At 42.5% G+C, this 21138-nt stretch overlaps 1 protein-coding gene across 1 annotated transcript in view; it reads left to right on the top strand.

Annotated features, from left to right (window-relative positions):
* XYLT1 (xylosyltransferase I) overlaps positions 1–21138 on the top strand; it is a 153638-nt gene that overhangs the window by 118914 nt on the left and 13586 nt on the right. Inside the window, exons 7-11 of the mRNA XM_014936205.1 lie at positions 3560–3776; positions 5876–6052; positions 8418–8680; positions 12134–12329; positions 18206–18539. Coding sequence (XP_014791691.1) covers positions 3560–3776; positions 5876–6052; positions 8418–8680; positions 12134–12329; positions 18206–18539 — 1187 coding nt within the window. The remainder of the gene's footprint in view (positions 1–3559; positions 3777–5875; positions 6053–8417; positions 8681–12133; positions 12330–18205; positions 18540–21138) is intronic.

The following is a 21138-nucleotide window of genomic DNA, read 5'->3' as shown; positions in this document are numbered from 1 at the left end:
CTCAGCTGGCAGGATGCATTCATGTTGTGCTGTGCCTACTGCTTGCTTGCAAGTGTAATCCAGGCTCCTCAAAATTGGAGACTCTTTAGGTAGAGGTAAAAATGTTTAAGGGTAAGCATAAAATGTCTTAGATGGACTGTTCGATGAAATAAGGTAAAATGGTGTGCTTTTTCTTAACCCTAGTGTTATTTTATTTTCTCCTGGTTGACTTTCTTTTCTTATCATTGGTATTTTCTTCTTGATGTTTGTCTTAGATGAGGAGAAAGGTCAAGCATCTTCTTCTGATGGCAATCTCCATTGTTATTTGCCTAAATATACTTTAGCACACTTGTATGTCATTCTCCTGGCAAGTACCTTTGCAGTTGTCAGAGGTGTGCTGTTCTTACCTGAAGTTCAGGGTGCCAGGAAGCACCTGATTCTCTCTACATTGACTAAGATAATGAAATGCTATTTCTAATCCATTTTTTCTACTTTAATTTGGGAGTTATCTGCTAAGTGTCCTGTAAAACCCAAGAGAGGGGAAAAAATGACCACTTTTTGCACTTCATTGCTTGGCATGCCTTCATAAAATGCACTGTTTTGGTATTACATTGAGTATAACCAGAAACTAATGCAATACAGCATTAGACTAGAAACAAATCTGTACGATCATGCTTTTGCCCTCCATCTTCTTATCTTTCTTTTCAGAGATGGCTGCTGCAAGCATTGTTGGAAGGCTAGTCAAGAATCTTTATGAACTGTTTGTAGTGTTTGAGGGTTTGTGATTTCTTGAAAAGGCCTACGTGGCATACAAATAGCACCTTTCCCTTTCCCTCAGGCAGTATCCAATATGCTTAGAGTAGGTTCTTGCCTCCCTGAGCACCAAAATTGCTATTACTGGAGTAGCTAGGAGCATCCATCATCCTACAAGAGAGTCTGGAGGGGGATAAAAAAAAAAAGCCTCATCCACCTTTTCCACTTTGGTTGCAGTTCAGCTCTCCATGTGCCAGCAGTGCAGCCTGGGCTTGCTGGAGTGACCTACTGCCTTGTCAGGCGAGCATCATTTAGCTTCTAGCAGATCTAAAATGTACTTGGTCCCTGTGGCTCCCAAGGAATTTAAACGGATAGCAAGCAATTGCCCATTGGAGAGCTGTGTCTTCAAACCCCCTTGTATAAATTATTGCTTCATAGATAAAAGGAAATTATTTGCTATGCTTATGCGTTACTCTGCTTAGGTGTAATGACTGCATGTGAAGCAGGGCCAGTAAAGGTGACTCTTCTGAGAAATGCCTGCTTCCAATTCACTTGCTATTGGTTTTTAAAACCAGATATGATGTTTTTAGGAAAGTTTCAAGAAGCATTAGCGAAGGGGTCATCTCTTTGCGGGTCTCCAAGGGCATTACTGCTCTTCAGTTGGGCTACACTGACGTGCTGGAGGATGAATAGTTGGAACATACATTTAGTTTTCTTCTAATAACCTTGTTGTATAGGATTTTAGGACTAAGATTTGTTGTGAAAATACTCGTGCTCCAAAGAATTGTCTTATTTTTCTCCATATGCTGAGATTTGCTTTCCAAGCCATTGGCTCAAAAAAGTAATAGAATTGTGTACATACGCAGAAAAGGAGCTTCTCAATTATTTTGGAAAATGTGAAGCTGTGAGCGTGGATTTGCTGGGGCCTTCTCACCTTGAGTGTGTCCATACTCTTCTATTGCCAATTTCAGACAATAAAGCTGAAGTTGTATAATTGAGCTTTCTGATATTATTTAACTGCAAGCCCCTATCTGTAATGTAGGCTGAAGGAGTTTGTAAGTAGAAGGGGTTTTGAAATGGTCAGGTGGTTTGTTTGGTTTGGGGATTTCTATTGCAGTCAAAGAAACTTCTATTTGAAAGTGAGAATAATGGGTCATAAATTGGTAAAGATAGCAGTTGAAAGAAATGATTCCATGGAAAAGAACTTTTTGTTCCTATTTAAATATGGTCGATAAAATTCTATTATTTTCTTAAAATAATTAACTCAAATGAGCGTTTAGTTTTGAGGGAAATAAATAAATGACCAAACTTTCAGGCACATTAATATTTGATTTGGAGATAACTGCATAAATATTGAATTTGAATATTACATTCCAGAGCACTGCATTAAAATTGCAAGACTTTTCTATTATCCTTCATAATGGAACATGAAATTAGAAACTTGTTCATGGAAAGAAAAATTTCTCCACTCTCATCTACACATTTTCTGCACTGTTGTGTTAACAGAGGAGCTGGTCTTCTCATACTGTGAGAAGAGAGATAGCTATCAGTAGGACATAGACCCTGAAGTCATTTACGGTCCTTTTGAAAATTAATATGCACCATTTCATAATTGCATCTCGGTTCTTTGATTGGTGTAGAACAAAACTTTAACCAGGGAGTTAGCCTGCGGGGTTTAACACTCATATTTCCAGATGTAGGAGTCCAGAAAGCTTTGGTGATGTTCCTTAACTTCTATTTGTTTTTTCCTTTCTTGGATGTGCTTGAGGACCACTAAAATGTCTTCTTGACTGCCTAATCCTAAAAGAACCCTGGTGTAGCTCTGTGTTGTTCAGGAAGGAAACCCAGGTCTCACGGTGTGCCCCCCGCTGTAGGTGCCACAGCTTTCATTAACTTGCAGTTCTTACAGCCAGTGAGGTCTGTGGTCTTGTGGACATCAGTTACCATACGGTCTGGTTAGCTGGCGTTTATTATTGCTCAGAGCACGTGGGATGTATTGAACACAGCAACTCACCGTTATTAACAGCTCTCAGCCCCCCCTGCGAAGGCGTGTGCTAATTCATGGCTGCCCCGCTTCCCTTTCTGGGAAATAGTTCTGAAAATGGAATAACAAGTAGAAACCTGGATCAGACAGTCTCAAAACATGCGTGGGCATCCAGTCCAAAGTGTTTACAAACATGGATTTATTTTCCAACTCTTTTTCCTTCTTATATTGGTCTCAAATAATTCATTTCCATAACTTTACAGTTCTGCAGTTGCTCCTCTTATTCATGGTTCAGCAATAACAAACATTGTTCCCCGTAGACTTGAAAATGTCTACAGCAAAGAGCAATGCAACTGTATTTCTTCCTAATTAGCTATACCCCAACAGAAAAATCTGTGGCATAATAACATAGGAGAAAATTGGTCATTTTACGTTTATGTACAGTTTGCTGTTTTTCAAAACCTGTGTGTTTATTTAGAGACAGAAGCCTATCACACAGATTGTGTTTGGTTTCTGTTCGTGTTATGGCTCTTCTGCAGTGGTTTGTTAAGAGTTAATGAACATTACAGTTTTTTATGCCATACAGCTCTGTAACTTGCACAGTTCTGTCTTAGGTATAAATGATGTTTAAAAGCAATCTGTTGATCTTTGCCCCTATAACTGAACGTATAACTGATTAATCATTTATTAAACCTCTCTACATTATTTATAAGTAAAACAGAAATATAAACAAGTGACCTTTTTATCCTTTTTTGTTTGAGAAAGTAGCTTCTTTATTTATAGAGCTAGTGATGATAACAAAATACAAATTAACTTTTAATGACTGCTTTTGTATTCCCTCAGATTTATCAGAAAACAAGGACTGGATCGGCTTTTCCTGGAATGTGATACCCACATGTGGCGCCTGGGGGACAGGAGGATCCCAGAAGGAATTGCAGTCGATGGAGGGTCGGACTGGTTTCTCCTGAACAGGAAGTTTGTGGAATATGTCACTTTTTCTAATGATGATCTGGTAACAAAGATGAAGAGGTTTTACTCTTACACCTTGCTTCCTGCTGAGGTATGTGAACTCAAAGCAATCCCTCTCTGTGTTCATAACTGCAACATTTGTGCTTGTCCCAAAGATTACCAAAGTCAGAGGGGCTTTTGCCTGATTTTGGTGGGACTTGGATCACCCCCCAGTGGGTAATGAGAAGTTCACTCACACAAGTCCTTTAGTGTTAGAACTAATTTTGCAGTTGTTTAGTTGTTTTATTTGTTTGTGGGACTTTTTTGCAAGGAGTGGCTTTGTTTTATACTTTTAAGCCTATTAATCTATTACTGAACAACCGAAAATCCAGCTGCCCTTTGCTTGCAAATAGTTCTTCCACAAAGCCTTCGAAGGCTGTTAGAAATGGCGAATTGTCTTCCTAAGTAGCTTTCCTCGCTATTATACAGCCTTTTTCTTTAAAAATAAAAACCCCACAAACAAAGCTTTATTGTTCCGTTCAAAACTCATCTAGAAGGCATAGTCACAAATCATTTAGATCATTCAGGAACCGCTCTGGCTACAAGCGATGCAGAAGGGGAGTGCACACCGGGGTGGGTTTTGGTCTCGCGTGTGGCAGCGTGTCGGGGAGACGCGCGTTCCCTGCCAGCAGAGCCCAGAGCCCGGAGGGCTGTCGGGCTGTGCTACTCCTGCCCCCGCAGGGACAGTGCTGCCCTGACTCATGGGGCCCTGCTCCCGGGGTATGCAGCGTGCAGCCAGCCCAAGGACAAACTGATGGCTGTCTTTAGAACAATCATTTCCTTCCTCACTAGTGGCCCCTGAACATTTTGAGGGATTGATGAGACCGATCTTGCAAATCTAGGCTTATTAGCTTGCGGTAGAGTGCAGCGATTGTCATCTTTTGATAGGGGTTTATTATTCCACACACATTTTGAATAATCTTGCTTTAATCCCATTTCTGTTAAAAATCACCTTTTCTCTCAACTCTGATAACCTTTTCATCCATTATCTAGGAGAAATTTCTGTATCATTATAAAAGGACACAGGGCAGTGGGTAATTGGGTAGGTTTTTTTTTTTTCCCCTCTCGCTTGAATGAGAATGGATGCCTTTATGGGTTTAACCAAACAGTTCAAGCATAAAATCCATATTCACTGGGCTGTCATTTAACATTAAAAAGGGTAGGGGGATTATTTGGGGGCCAGCCATGCTAATGTTGTGCTGGTTATTTATAGGTCTTACTATTGCTGATTTTAAAGAGAAGTCACTGCTCCAAAAATCGTCTCTTACAGGGCTAAATTTGATGATATTCCGCAGCTTCTTTCTACAAGGTTTTCTTTGCAAGATACATAGCTGGTTTCTTAAAATCACCCTGCCTGTTAACCTGCTATATCAGTCCCCATTACACATGATTTATGTAATAGCTGATATTATGATGGTATAATTAGGATAGCCCAATAGGAATTCCTTGCTGCCTTGAGTCAGCAAATAAAGACTTATGATTTCAGACATAATTGCAGGAGGCAGAATGTCCTTCTGGTGCCTGGGTGAACTGTATATTTCAGAACAAGGCCATTCAACTAGGAATGCATTTCAGAGTGCTGGAGATAGAGGCACCCACAGAAGAGCTGTCTGAGACTGTATTTTTTTCAGAGTAACTGGTGTGATGATGAATGTTGAGAATTGTCTTAGGAAACAACTTGAGATATATCATTAAAACATTGGTCAGGAAAATAGTCCTAAATCTGTTAGACCAGAGAGTAACTTACAGGAGAGAAATAATGGAAATTGCTTAGAATTGCTTTTACAGCTGACATAAAAATAAAATAATTGCTGTCACTGGTGCCTTTGCTGGGGTCCTTTGGACTCTCAGTGCCCAAAGCTGGTCATTGCAGAAGTGCAGTTATTCTGTGCAGGTTATTGTAGCAAGGCCTCGACTGTGTGTTACTGCAGTTTGGCTGGGTCTGTAGCGTGCTGCAATTTTTCCCTGCTCTATGGAATGCGCACATGTAGGGTGCTTTTCATATACGGTGGAACAATGGAGCTTGTTACTTCTCCCATTTAGAAAGAAAATAAGTCACTTGCATTAAGGTTCAGGCCCATGGCCTGAAGTGAAGGAGAAAATTGAAGTCTGAGGAGCTGAATGTACTGATCTGCTCTGTCTTTCTTGCAGTCCTTCTTTCACACTGTCCTGGAAAATAGCCCGTACTGTGACTCCATGGTGGACAACAACTTGCGCATCACAAACTGGAACCGTAAACTTGGTTGCAAATGTCAGTACAAGCACATTGTTGACTGGTGTGGCTGTTCACCTAACGACTTCAAACCAGCAGACTTCCACCGATTCCAGGTAACTAAGCAGCCTCTTCTCTGATACCCACAAAGAAGCACTTCCCCCTCTGCTGGCGTGTGGAGAGCCATCTGGCTGCATGGCTGCAGCAAGGAGTGGGAAGAGAAGCTTTTACCCCATCAAGCAAGGTGAAAGAGGTGTGAGGAAGCTCCGCTCTTAATTTCAGGAGTATAAAAGGTTGCTTCTCCTGTGCTTTGGCCCTTGAGACTTACTACTGCGTGATAAGGTCACAGAGCAGCTCTTTGGACTATTTGGCATTGGTAGATCTGTTGTGCTAGAAAGGAGGGAAGCTTGACACATATCTCCCTGTACCAATATTACTGGGTAACTCTCATGAATTTATTGCAAAGGGTTTTTTTCCAAAGTTCCAGCTCAGGTGCTTTTATGATTTCATGCAGCTCCTGGCTTTCATTGCTAAGCAGTGTTTTTCATCTTTGAAAAAAGTTTAAAAGTTGACTGGAGTGCCTGCTAGAGGCTAAGATAGCACAAGGCAAATCAGGTTTTGTGATTATATTTACCAACATTGTTATATTTAAGTTTATCTCATGGTTTTGGTGGCCAGAGTCAAGTGGTTTCAATCACCCAGGCTTAGCAGGACTGCCTTAAAAAATTTAATTGGTTCCGTTGTGAAACAGTTTCCTCAGGGCAGACATGAGAGCAAATCCTTGTGCTCAAGAGTGCACTCAGTCTCAAGACTGTATCTGGTCTGTGTATCTTCTATTAAGAATGAACAGCCGCTTGTTCCAAGGTCACTAGATTTGCAATTCCATCCCTGCAGCTCCTCGGGGTTCCCTGCATAAAAAGCGTGTTTGTTCAGGCTTTGTGTGGGATGGGGAATGTGTTACCCTACAGCACAAAAATGATGACTGCTCCAAAACAGAGATCTTTTCTTTATTGTAATGTGCTGCCTACCAGGCGTGCTTGAAGTCAGTGAAACAGGCACTCACAGAAAGAGCAAACAAGACATTATCTAAGAGGGGCTCTGCTGCCCCAAACACCAATCTTAGGAAAGTCTCCAGGACAGAATAAATGGCAAGTCGTAAAAAACTCCTGCCAGTCTGCAGAAGCTGACCTGCTCCAGGCTGGGAAAACAACCCACAGCGACATTTCAGAAAACAATCAGGTAAACTCAGTTGCAAGGGAAAGTTCAAAATTAGAATAAGATGTAAAGGCAACTTCTGACACTTGCCTGGTGAGAGAGCCCCTCGGATGAACACACAGCACCAGGCGACTTGCTCGCGGCTCCCAGGGAGGCACAAAGCAAGCTGCAGAGGAGGAGATCAGAGAGTCCACAGCATGCGCCTCTCAGAGTAAAACTGAGCATCCTCAAAAGAATTTTTCAACCATCTGGGGCACTTTTGAACTCCTTGGCACCTCAGACCCCATGGTCAAATATGAGCAAGGCAAAATAAAGGCTTTTAAAAAGCTAATGGTAGTTGAGTAGTATATAAGCCAGTAACATACCCAAGATTGTATCAAGTGCAGAGCAAAAAATCTGTACGGGACCAGTCAGAAGCTGAGAAACCTCAGCCATAAATGGCACCTCTCCCAGAGTTCTCTTACCACCTTGTAGCAGCAAATCCATACACACAAAATGCTGCTTTGCCTCTTCTTGAGTCCCTATGCCATGGGATGCTTTGCTCCCTGCCTGACTGCTAATTACACATGCCAGTGCTAGCATAGGGGTTCAGAGAGCATTCCCCAGCACTCCGGCACATGGAGCCTTCCAGAGCAGCAGGGAGTGGCTGTTGGTACAAAGGGATTGGCACACCTTCCTTTTTGTTTAGTAATTATGTAGTTTTTACCTGAATTTTAATGGCAGCCTGTCGCAGGTGGGTGACTTAGATCACTGAAGGAACCGCTTCAAAGCTGTTATCAAAGTGGTTTTAATATGATGTTGTAAAAGTGTGACTTAACAAAGTTTGATGACGAGGTTCACTCAGTTAATTGCTGCATGGGAAAACATACAAAGGAAAATTGAGTTGCACTCAAGTTAGAATGATTCACAGAGAGACCAGGGATGCAAAGGGTAAGGGAGGCCCTTCCATTGGGTCAAGAGGTTCAGAAGGGACCCCCTTGCTTTCTGAACTCCTTTTCAGAGAGGAGTCCAGGTGCAGCTGGATCCAGACTTAGTCCCAGACTTTGTCAATGGTTTGTGTCTGAAGGCCATACGGGTTAAGGTGTCGAGCACATCTATTGCACATTCTTAATGACAAATGGTGACAAAGTGACTTACCTTTTAAGTCACCTTTGCCCACAGGGAGGACCAGTTCACGTCCTCAGCTCCAACCCATTGCTTAGGACAAAGTATCATGGCTGAAAATGGGAACTCACTCCAGTGTCTTTTCCTTTTGCACCACCACAGCAGACCGCCAGGCCAACTTTCTTTGCCCGCAAATTTGAAGCAGTAGTGAATCAAGAGATAATTGGCCAGTTGGACTACTACTTGTACGGCAACTACCCCTCTGGCACACCAGGCCTGCGGTCCTACTGGGAGAACGCGTACGATGAGCCTGACGGCGTGCACACCCTCAGCGACGTCGCCCTCACCATGTACCATGCGTTCTCCCGCTTGGGCCTGCGGAGAGCCGAGACTTCGTTCCACGCTGCTGGAGACAACAGCTGCCGGTTAGTCCGACTCTGTCTGTCTTTTTCTGGGTGTTTCAGGAGACACAAACTGGATGGCCAAGTGCCGATGGAGGTTCATCTACTTGGCTGTGCTTGCTGGAGCCTACTGTCACACACAGGGCTAGGCTGCTGTAGGTGTACAGCACTTATTTCCAGGAGTATTTATGCCCATAATAAAGCATTGGTTATTCAGGGTTGACGTTATGTGACCTGCTTGCTGAACTCTTAAGGAGCTCCTCTCCAGCCTGATGAAGACTGACAGGATCCAGTTGGGCAGTGCTACCCCCACTGCTGTGTTTTCTTGATTAATTTCGGCAAGTGTATTATACCTGCGGCTCCTAAACCCTCCGTGTGATTGCAGCAGAGGTCATGTTCACCTCTATTATGCTTACCAAAAGCAGAGGACAGGATTTCAGGATTAATCTGAACACAGGCAGGTTAATGGTCCTTGCTTGCTTTTTCCCCTGGGCACATACATGGAGTACAGAGAGCTACTTGCTTGAGCTCGGTCTGCCTGCTTGGTACAGCTGTCTGTGCCAAAAGTGTTGCAACTGGTGGGGTTTATTAGCATCAAATAAACAAAATGTTTGTCTGTATAATTATATATATACATGGCAAATAAGGGTCCTTATTGTTTAAAGGGAATTCCCCTTTATTCCAGATTCCTTTTTCACCAATAAGCCTAGCAAAGAAGAATTCAGCCTAAAAGGCATTTGAAGGAAGAATTCCTGGAGTTAGACTTGCACAGAAAAGGCTCTCTTCATGATAGATGTTTGCTGCCTACAAACACATCTGAAACTGTTTACGTTCAAAGCAGAGAGGGTTCATCTTTTAAACTCTTACTTTACAGTCTCTTAATTCCTTCTCCAGAATGTATTTTTTGAACCCTGCCTTTTTTTATCCTAATACAAAACACATACAGCCTAAGTCAGCAAATACTGAAGACGCTCCTTGTGCTTTGACGGGTGGACTTTGCCCCTCTTGTGTTCTCGAGAGGGAGCCGAGTGCGCCTTGACCTTCCCACCTAGTCATGGAAGTGCTGAGCAGTGCCCCATTAAAAAGATGTGGCAGTAAGTGATCCAGATTCCTGTTACAGCTTTGCCAGTGAAGGTTACGGGTGCAAAGCAATAAAAGATCAATAACAATTAGATAGAAATAATTACTAGTAGCATGCCTTCCTCATATAAAATAAAGGCAAAGCTGAAGAAGTCATTTGTCCTGCAGAGTGAAGCCAGCAGGAGGATGGGAGCTATGTATAACCAGTACTGAAATAATTTGACAATTACTTTTGTGCTTATTCCTTTTGCCAGTATTCTGATGATGATTTATATCAATAATCAATTTCATTTCTGGGGAGCTTTTCATTGCGCAGGAACTCAAGGTGCTTTTCAAGCTTGCTCAGATTATAGATAGGGAAACCGTGTCATCCACCGCTGATTGCAGCTGTCTCTGGGATAAAGCACAGCTCCTACACCGTGGGCTGGAGCCTCACGAAACAGTGCAGGGAGGAACTGCAAACAGTGATATGGAGTGGAGGCTTCATTTTCATACCTACCTGAGCCCCCTCAAAACACTATGAGTCAGCATCCAATTTAACCCACAGAAAGGTGGATAATCCTCAGGTTTATGATTCACATCTCGTTCTCTCTTGAGACTATGTTGTCTTTTTAGGTGTATGCATATATACACTTCCTTTTCCCTCTCCTGATTTTGCACGTCTCTGAGGTGGTAATGGCAGGGATATATTTGGGCTGAGCACCTCGACAGCACTGCCTTTGCCTGGGGCTAACAGCAGCGTGAAGGAGCCGGTGCTGCAGTCCCCCCCCAGCGCGTCTCACAGCGCTGCAGGCACTGCCAGGAAAGCTCCACCGAGTCAATCCCCTGCTGCCACCCGCAGCGGCCCAGGAGACTTTTATAAGAGAAGCTGCCTCGCACGCTTTCCTAACAAGGGCTAGCTCACAGCCTCCCAAAGCTGTGCCCCCTGCAGACTGCTCTGGCACCAAATTAGATTGCACATCAGCATCTTCAGTGGAAGCAACATTAATGTGTGATTGAGATTTAATTTATTTCTCTCCATCTCTAGGCGTTTTTGCTCACTGCTGCCAAGAGACAATTTACTCAGACTATTTCAAGGATATTGTAAATATTTGCTGCTGCACACATATAAAAAAGGAGCCTTTAGTACTGAGGACAGAAGTCAGATTGTTGCTGCTGTTGGCTGCGTAGCTTTGCTGTGTTTTCACTCAGTCCATCAGTGCTGGCCCTGTTTGTACCACGTCTTGTTGTGTTTATTTCCTGAGCTCTAGAGACTTCCTTCTGGGTGTTGCTGGTTTCATGTAATGGAAAGTCCTTCTTGGTGAGCTCTTCATAGTGCTTATGTCTTGAGATGTAATAACTCGCATGAGGACTCAGACTTAGCTGACTTGACTGGGAAGGTGTGATACCGGTTGGTTTCAAATGTGTTGCAAACACTCGTTTCACAGTTAATGTCAGTGCTGTAAAGAAGCAAAATATTTTATTTCAGAGCGATGAACAACATGGTTTTAATTATTTATGCATCCATATGTACACACACACATCATTACAGAAGTTTCTGAGACTGTAGCAGACAATTGATAATAAATTTTAATTATTTGAAACCATGACTACACTGTCTCTAAAATCCAAACTAAAACCAAAGGCTTCCAATCTCCCAATAAGAGGTTTTTCCTGTTTGTTTGACCTTTTTTCAGTTTATTTTTAAATATGAGTAAAAAAATTCACGGCAAAAGGAACTTCAGGTCTTTAAAGAATGTGAAGTTTATTTCCTAAAATAAAGGAGACCTAAAATGGGGACCGGGATCCTGGTGTCCTTTGGTGCAGCACTGCCCTACAGAGCACTGTCCTTGCAGAATCGGTTGGGATCAGGTTTGGATGCGGGGAACGGCGCAGGGCATCAGCTGGGCCATGCCCGGCCTCGCAGCACCCTCTGCTGTCCCCAGCGAGCCAGGGAGGCCCTGCCATTGCCAGGCACCTGGAGGGACTGACCCTGCTGAAGGCAGAAAAAAGGCAGCCACCTGATTTGGAGCAACGGACATATTTCTTCAACATCATTTATCCTAGCAAACAGTGCTGCAGCCCAACAGTGTATAGCTCAGGGTGGCAGTTGTTACCCAGAAGAGGTAGTAAAGGAGGGAAGTTTTCTGGCACAGAGAGGTATCTCCTAAAGAGCTTAGAGCTGTGAATATGTTCTAAATGAGCATATATTCTTAGTAACATTTTTTATGTTTCAGGGTAATCGGAACAGCCTAAGAATATTTGATAATGAGTCATGAACAAATTTGAAATCTCTTAATGTACAGTGGTGAATTTTCTAGTTGAAATGAATGCTTTTTAAGCTATTAGCTCCAAGTAAATGGAGATTTCATGTCTCTCTTGTGTAACTGATGAGCATGTGCATGTGCTGTTTCACAGATACTACCCTATGGGCCATCCAGTTTCCGTCCACCTTTACTTCCTTGCTGACCGTTTCCAAGGCTTCCTAATCAGACACCACGCAACCAATCTGGCTGTCAGTAAACTGGAAACTTTGGAAACCTGGGTGATGCCAAAGAAAGTCTTTAAGATCGCAAGTCCACCAAGCGATTTTGGAAGGCTGCAGTTCTCAGAGGTGAGTATTCGTAGCCACCCATGCAAAATATCACAAGCCTCTGGAGAGGCTGCATACTAATTCAGCAGCCTTTTGAAACTGTATTTCTATGTAATTTTTAGGTGAGAGTGTCTCTCCAGTATAATGTAAGATCTCTTTATTAAAGGCAATACCATTGCGAGTTCAGATCTGTGCTCAACCCTCACATGTTACGTTACTTTGAGTATCCTCATTCCCTCTTGTTTTAAGGATGAACTGAAGGCATTTAGTGTTGTAAAAGGGGTTCACTAACTTAAAAGTTTTGTGACTGTGATTTTTGTGTGCACTGTGAGAGATACCTGGGAAAAATGCCATGTTTCTGCAGCTCCAGATGTGACCAGGAATGTGGTAAGCATTCCTTTCGAGACCAGACTGAAAAAAACCTCATAAAATTAGTGATAGTCAGACAGTTGTGCCACATGAGCAGAATATTGATGTTGTAACACAAAAGAGAAAATTATCACAGCAGCGGCTGAGATTTCCCACAAATCCTGTTATTTCTTCTAGGAACTTGTCTCAGGGTCTGACATAGAGTGTAAAAAATGTACCCTAAAATGTATCTGGAGAGTTGACCACTAATAGGACCCAGCATCTGTGTTCTGTTTTAAAGATATAAGTGTCTGAGCAGTTAATTTCATGATTTTTCTTGTTAAGTCACAAATTTCAATTAAGGTATAAAATTGATTGAACAAATGTGTTCCAGTCATTATGGCCAAGTTCATAAATTACCATCTTCTTGGGCAATTAAGAAATGCCTAGGTAGGATTCAGTGTTTTGGTGTGCATGGCAAATCCATGACACTAATGTGCCATTAAAGAGATGGATGGAAAGTGTGTTTCATTTATCAATGTGTCTGATGGTAGGTTTGCCATTTCATGCAGTGATAAATGGTCATACAAGCTTTAATTCTCGTGATTTGTAGTATTTCTGCTGTTTATTTGGCACTTCTAATCTCGCTTTCAACCTCATGCCTGCTCTGGGTCTTTCTTTTGAAAGCAACCAGGCTGGCAGCAGGAAGAGTTTTTTCTAATTGTATGATGAGAAGTACGTTGATCTCAGTGTTTTATAAATCAGATAAAAACCTTTAGAAAGAATACATCTGACCTCATCTCAGTTGTAGGGAGGAAACAAACCTGGGACCAGATTCCCTGGCCACTTGCCAGGTACCCCCTAGTCCCAGTGCATTGCTACCAAACCTTTTTTCCCCAAAACCAGCCCTGCAGCAACTGGGAGCCTGGTTGGCAGATGTCCTGGAGCAGCAGTGCCCGATGTCAGCCTCCTCTGATGGAGGAAGCGGTGGCACAACGGTGACCTCTTCGCTGCCCTGTGCCCACAGCTCTGTGGCGTGTGTCGCCCTGCAGGGAGGATCCCTGGATCCCGTGGGATTAATGAGCCGCTCCTCACGGCTTCATAGACCACAGCTGGGCTGTGAGCAGCCCTGTAGGAACTGCTCCTGCAGGGAACCCGTGTGAGTGCAAAGCATGGGAAGGATTTAATCACCGGCGAGCTCTTTTTTTCAGGCTAAGGAAGCATTTTCTTCTATTTGATATGCACAAAAACAGATTTGGTGGCTGCTTACTTGTTTTCATTATTTTTTCTTGCCTAAACTCCTTAATTGTCTTCTCCTTTCATAGATGATTCATATTTTAAAAGACCAGGAGGTACAAAGTAAATCATTTAATCATTTCTTAATTGTTTATTTTACTTTCTTCCTTCCCCTGGCCTACAGGGATCTCTGCCTCTGAGCCAAATTATTCTCTCACCCTGGTATAAATCCAGCATTAACCTCTTCAGCTTCAGTGTGGCTGGAAAGCCTCTGATTTGCTACTGCTTATTAAAATGCCACTTTCTTTGTCAAAGTGCAGCAAGTGTAAAACAAACTTAGTAGTTCAGCTGAGGGTATCAGTGTTTGCAGGTTAAGCGCCAGAAAAGAAACTTAAGATTTGTGCTTACTGGGACATATAACGGCTGGTTTGTACACAACTTTCACCCCTTGATCTGCCAGAAGTTTAAAACTTAATTGGGGTCTTTATAACTGGGAGCTTTCTTCCCTCTCCCAGCTCACACCACCGAGACAGGCGGAAAAAGCACAAATTGGCTGCATTGAATGTGCTCCTGGGTGTATTTGTGACCCTGATGCACAGCTGAAATTGCAGTGGAGACGATGGGATCTCTCCAGTCAGCCCTTCCTGCCCTCGGCTCCTCCGCTTTGCTTCCCTGACTTGGCTTCCCAAGTAGAGGGTTTCACCGCACACCATGTACAGACAGGTGGAAATAATCAGCCGGTTGGGCTGCCCCACGGCCAGTGGGGTTAATGATAGCATTTCAGTGGCACACAGCTTCACTCTTGGGCTGGGTGAAATAAAATAAACTTACAGGAAATCCAAGCGAGACGATTTCCAAGCATGGAACTCCCACACCTCCTAAAATTGGCTCGTGCACAGCACACGCAGTATGTGTCCCACAGCCTGGGCTCATGACAACTTTTACATGGAAGGCAGAAGACTGATCTGCTGTACAGTACTAAGTCTCAGCTCTGCGTATATCAGTTGAACACTAAGTTCATTTCTGGTCTTGTTAAGACTTGTGATTCATCACAGAGAATAAAATAAACTAGGTGGCAGGCAATTAGCGTGCATTGTGTGAACCTAATGGTCCTGTTTGTGGTGAGCAATGAGACACAAACCCATAATCAAGGCATAATTTATCTTGGGAAAATTTTATCTTGGGACTGAACAGAGATAGAAACAGGAGTTTTAAGCCAATGAGAGAGTTCCAGCTTTCAGAACGTACCCTGTGCACAGTGCCTGCTCTTGAAGCCCAAAATAATGGTGATTAAAATAATGATGTGTAAAATGCTACTTTCTCTGCCACATCCCTTCATAATTTATCAGATATTCACTACTGCTTGATTTCATCCCATACTTTGTGTATTCCATTTGAAAATGAAAGCCTACTTACAATGTTTTAAGGACTATGAAAAATATTATAGGACCGTAGTATCTCTTGGCATGTAAAATCAGACAGCTCAGTACTGGGAACTCAGCTCTGCAGAGTTCAAGGGAAGAGGTATAAACCTCTAACCAGTGCTTTACGTAAAATTCCCTTTAAAATACTGTGCTTCTAAACCCAGCTTGTGCTGTAAGCTGTGCAGCATGGGAGAGTGTGTCCCCGGCTGGGATCCGGGCATCGAGGGCAGCTCTGTAAATCCTTGTGGTGGTGCGAGCCCCGGGTCAGGCCCACGCTGGGTGTCGCAGGGTGCCCAGGTGCCTTCCCTGTGTGTTGCTGAGGGTCTGTGCTCTGGCAGTGTTTCCTGTGGTTCTTTTTGTGCTGTTGTTTTCTTAAACACACCTGACACTGGTGTTGTGACAGGCTCTTGTGCAAAGACACCAGCATGAGAACTGTCCCTTCCTCCATGTTCTTCTCCCTTTGGCTGTAACTTTTGGTTTATGTTAGGGAACTGAATAATGTGCCTGCACAAAGCTTAACACCCACCCAACAATTGTGTTATAATTTTTCCCTGAAATTAACCCTTGGTCTTCTACGCACCACTCTATTCTACACATGAAAGGGTTGAAGCACAGGGATTATAACTTTCTGATCTTTTTTTCCAGAGATGAGAGATTGAAGGGGGAAACGGATGTTGAGGATGAATGTTTAATTTTTGAGGATAAAGTAAGATTTCTTAAGGAGTTCTTTCTGAAGTGAGCAGTTCTTCAGTAAGAAATAACAAATGTGGTGGTAGAGCTTCCTTATAGGCTTTTCTTTGCCCAGGAGGGTGTAGATTTGTTTCACATGTTGTGGCTTTATTATTTCCAGGTCCCTTGAGCTCCAGTAGGTGTGACATGGCCGCACTCAGTGGAGGCTGGCAGAGTAGATAATAAGATCGGGTCAGGAAATTTTCTTTCTCAGCTGATTTCCATACATATTCAGTCAGTCTTGTCAGGGGAGTACGCACTGACAGCTCCTTGAGGCAGTCGATGCTTGGGTCTGATATCTGGGCTACGCTGTCTGCTTTGATTAGCTGGTGTGCTAGGTGAAATACCTCTGAAACACCAGCGAGTCTGCTGTGTTGATTGCAGAGTAGTGGAAGGCTCATTTTGTCTCGTGTTCTGCAGTGTCATAGTCCGGCAGGAGGAATTTCTATGATGACAGATGGATTTAGGATGGTAGGTTTTTATTCTACTGGCCTTGTAGCTTTTTGCTTGCAGTTGTCCTGTAATTTGTCTGCCAACCACAGTGATTTATTTAGAAGCGACTGGGGATTGGACAGTTTCCAGTCCAGGTATCAGTGGTAGTAGGCATCTGGTAATTGTGTTTTACAGATTTGTGGGGATTTGGGCATTATATTGGAACCACTTATTCTCATCAGCTGAAACAAAATCTAGAAGAAAAAATTCTGAATCAAATGAGCTACAATTATTTGTTATACTTTCAGGAAAGCAGGATCTGAGCATACCTGTGTGAGGTGAAGATTAGGGACGAGGGCAGTTCTGTGTTGGGTAAATCTTCAATATCCACGTTCTGAAAGAGGGGATCTTGTCTGTATGCGCATGGGCCTTTGGAGACAGCTTGAAAGAATCCCATGATTTCTGTATAGGGAACAAATCAACTCTTAGGTCATCTGCACTGTTTGTTTGGAGATTAAGGCCAAAGAAGATCTGAAGAACTATGAGGGATTTCAGTACCAGGCTGGCCAAAACATCTCTATGTCTCTCCAAGGAATGACATCAGATGTCTGCTTGCCAAAAGAAGCCCAGGGGTTCTCCTGTTCTTCACTTCAAATGGGGTCCCTCAAATCTTTTTGTGTTTGATATTGACCACTTTTGATTTGAGATCATGGGAACAGGACCTCATAGGACAAGCGAGGTAGGCACTTTCTCCAAAAGCAAACATGCTGCCTTCAATACTGCACTCCAACAGGTTGCCTTCTTGAGAGTTAATGGAAGTGGTTTGTTAATGGTCAGCCTCAAAAACACATGCTAGATTTAGTGCTGGGATAGTAAGAAGTCTGACAGTTGGCCTAAAATGACCACTTGCTACATTTCCATGCGATCTGTTCAGAGATGTTTATTGTCAGTAGTGTACGAGTATTAATGGCAGCAGCTTGTAAGTTTGTATCACCCCGTGGGTTATGGGTGAACCATTAAAATTCATATAAAGAGCACTGAAATATGAAAACTGCTAGGAAAAAGAAAGGTCCATTAAATATTTACACTAGGTTATGAATCAGCTGCTTTACTGTTAGTTAGTGAATAAATAAAAAACAATGTCAGTATTATGACAGTAAGAAAAGAGTTTACCAGAAATAACTTCGTACATCAGGCAGGAAGGGAGTGTGAGGAGACAGCCTCTGTGGATAGACTGTCGGAAAGGACCCAATGCAACTTGTTCTGAAGTCACTAAAAGGCTCTTCCTTGGTCTCAGCAGTAACTGGGTAGGTCTCTACTGTGGGTCTGTCTCTCAAATGCATAAAATATTTTCATGACCCAGGAGATGGTGAGGGGGATTTTTTTCTATGCAAAGGCTGTGTTCAGTCACTAGGCTTGGTTCTTTATTGGCTGCTTCCATGTGGAGGAAAAGGAGAGCTGCTCTAGCCTGTTATGTCACTCATAATATAAAGAAAACCCTTACATTGATCAACAGTAGAAAGCTGGATTAAAAGAACAAGCCTTGCATTTGAGGTTGTCTCACAACTTCTGTACATGTCATGTTCTTAGGTCATGTTGCTATCAGCCTTTATATGTATGCAAAATTAATGTCGTTAAAGAAATATGATTTGTGTGTCTTGAGAACCATTATTGGACATTAGATGCTTACAGAGATGATGTTAGCAGCAATGTGGTCTTCAATTTCAGATTGGCACCGAATGGGACGCCAAGGAAAGGATTTTCCGGAATTTCGGAGGACTCCTCGGGCCGACAGATGAGCCAGTTGGCATGCAGAAATGGGGAAAAGGCCCCAACGTCACCGTCACTGTCATTTGGGTGGATCCTGTTAATGTCATCGCAGCAACGTATGACATCCTTATTGAATCCAGTGCCGAATTTACTCACTACAAACCACCTTTGAATTTGCCCCTGCGACCCGGTGTCTGGACGATAAAAATTCTGCACCACTGGGTCCAGGTAGCTGAAACCAAATTCCTTGTTACTCCTCTCACCTTCTCTAATCGGCAGCCTATCAAACAAGGTAAGTTTTATTATTTGGTACAGGAATAATACAGTTGTTGTGTCTGTGTTCACTGTAAATGCTACTGTTAGAAACAAAGTAGCACTGTATTGGAAAAGGAGAAAAGAAAGGAATTTTATAGATACTAAATCAGAAGAAATTGTTGCACTAAGACAAGTGGAAGTGTCTGTATCCAGTCTGTAAAACACAACCGCTTTGAACAAAAGGCTATTTATATCTTTAATGTATGTACAGCTCAGAATCCGGAGAACTTCAGATTCTCAGTAATCTAACAGCTATCGTAAAAGCCATCATTTAGAAATAGAAAGAAAAACGGACCTTTCTCTGCTGCTCTTCATTCACATTTGGTCATCTTGACGAAGACTGTGTGTTTAACGATAAAAGCATTAATATACAAAATGCTGAATTAGAGAAAGTTACCAGAGCTCAGCTGACACATTGTCAGGTCCAGGCACTCACTCTTGCCCGATACCTGCTGAGAGCTCCTCAGTACATGCCAAGCAGGTGTGGTACAGAAATACCTGTGGATACAGCGATACCAGTAAGTGCACTATCAGACCCACACTGACATCTTTTAGAAAGAAACCATTTTCTTCCCTACTACAGCAGCCCTGAGTCATCCAAATACAGAGGTCCATCTTGTGCTGCCGGCATGTCCAGGCTGCACTGCACAGGCGTTGTCTGAGGGCTCAGGTCTTCAACCAGTGCTGAGGACACTGGGCTGAGAGAAGAGAGAATGTTTGGTAGCCACACCTGTTTTCTTCTTCAATAAGATCAAAACAAGTTTGTTGCTGTGAATATCTTTACGATTCTTCTTAACATGCTCAAGTGCTTCCATCTGTCCAGTATTAATATTCATAACTTTAGACATCTTAAAGTTGCTAGATACATGAATGATCCTATTAAGTTTTCAGAAGTTCTTCTTCCTGACAAGGCAGCAAATAAACTAAGTCAGGCATTTACCTTCCAGCATAACACGCTGCTTCTGTAATGCAAACACCACCAGACAACTGCTGAGAGCTAATGCAGCCCTTATCTTGCTCAACAGGAGCTTGATTCTACACATTTCTCAGCAGAAGAGCTAACTTACTGATTTCTTCTCCTAACATTTGGTGGCATCATTTCTTAAGCAGAAACTAAACCACCCACAACCTGCTGCTGTTATTAGCTAATAGGCAATGATAAATTGTGAAGAAACACCATGTGTAGAAGAAATACATTTTTAAAGTTTGGGGCAACCTACTTCTAAACACAGCTGTTACTGACTCGTCTCCTGGAAATTAATGAATTCCATGGTTTTTGCTAATTCAACAGTTAAGGCATAAATTGGATGGAAAATGTGGCATGTAGCTAGCAACCTTGCTGCTTTTCCCTACGAAGTGAAAGCCCTGTGGAGAGTTACGCGTGTCTCACTCTTCAACTGTGAGCCCACACTTTATGGTGTAAAGGCAAAGCTCCCTTTCATTCAAACTCTGAATCTGGAGTAATTCCACTGAAATTATGGAGTTACTCTGTCTTGCCCATTGATACACGGGGAGAAGATCTGGCTCATAGTTTTTTGTCAAAGAGCCCTGTTCATTCATATGGTAACTAGAATCTACTATAGGAATGAAATATAAAGCTTGGGAACAATATTAGCTGGGATAAAAGCCTCAGGACTGATTTGCTACTGATGATGTGATGTATAATCTCCAGATGTCTGAGGCATGAAGGTAGAGAAGAAAATTAATTACAGGGGCAGATAGTGACACTCCACTGTAGTTAGAATTATATTTACAATGCAAATTCCTGTTGTTTGGGTTTTTTAAAGCTTTCTGTCTCAGTGACACTATTGTGCTCTACACAGGCAATTGTCATTTAGCTTTGATTTCCAGCTTCTGTCAGTTTGTCACCACTTTATTATTTAAATATATTTTCCTCTGCCAAATAAAGGCATTGTGAGAGTATGACAGAAGAATTAGTACTTCTGAAAGAACCATTTCTGTTACTGTTGTAAACAATGCAAAAGCTGCCAAAAATCTTCTAAAATGAAGGAATAGTATTATTGTCTTAAAACTGAAAATAAAATATACATCAGATTTAACCAGGAACTGTCAGCAGAAGAGGGGAACATGTTTTATCAGGGATTTCTTAAAATTTTGTTCTTCCAACCGTCCTCCCTCACCCCCAGATCTCCCGCTCACCCCTTCAAAAAGAAGAGAGAAAAAAGACAGAAAAAAGCTGTAGCTTTTGTCAGAAAGATTACCCTGGAAAGTAATTTGCTACTTCAGAAGCTTTTTGAATGACTGATATATTTCATACCACTTTGCATGTCATTTACTTGGTAATGATTTGGCCCCCTCTGTCTCGTATACTCCAGATGTAGAAACTGGAGTCGCGTAGTTAGATACATAAAAATCTGTCTGTGGTCTCGTGTGTAATTTGTCTGTGTCGTTCTAAAAAGCATTTGCACAAATCTGGCAGCAGCGCAGCAGCTGCTAAAATCTTGTATCTTGAGAGCACGAACACGACAACAATCCCTGTTTTTCCTGAATCATTACTTATCTACACATCACTTCAGCACAGAGCACAACAAGGCAAAGTTGCTTTTGGTTTGCCA

This window comes from Calidris pugnax, unplaced genomic scaffold, assembly GCF_001431845.1.
Source record: "Calidris pugnax isolate Ruff unplaced genomic scaffold, ASM143184v1 scaffold17, whole genome shotgun sequence".
NCBI classification, from domain to species: Eukaryota; Metazoa; Chordata; class Aves; order Charadriiformes; family Scolopacidae; genus Calidris; species Calidris pugnax.
The sequence above is the reverse complement of the archived record's forward strand: the minus strand, read 5'-3'. Positions and strand labels throughout refer to the sequence as shown.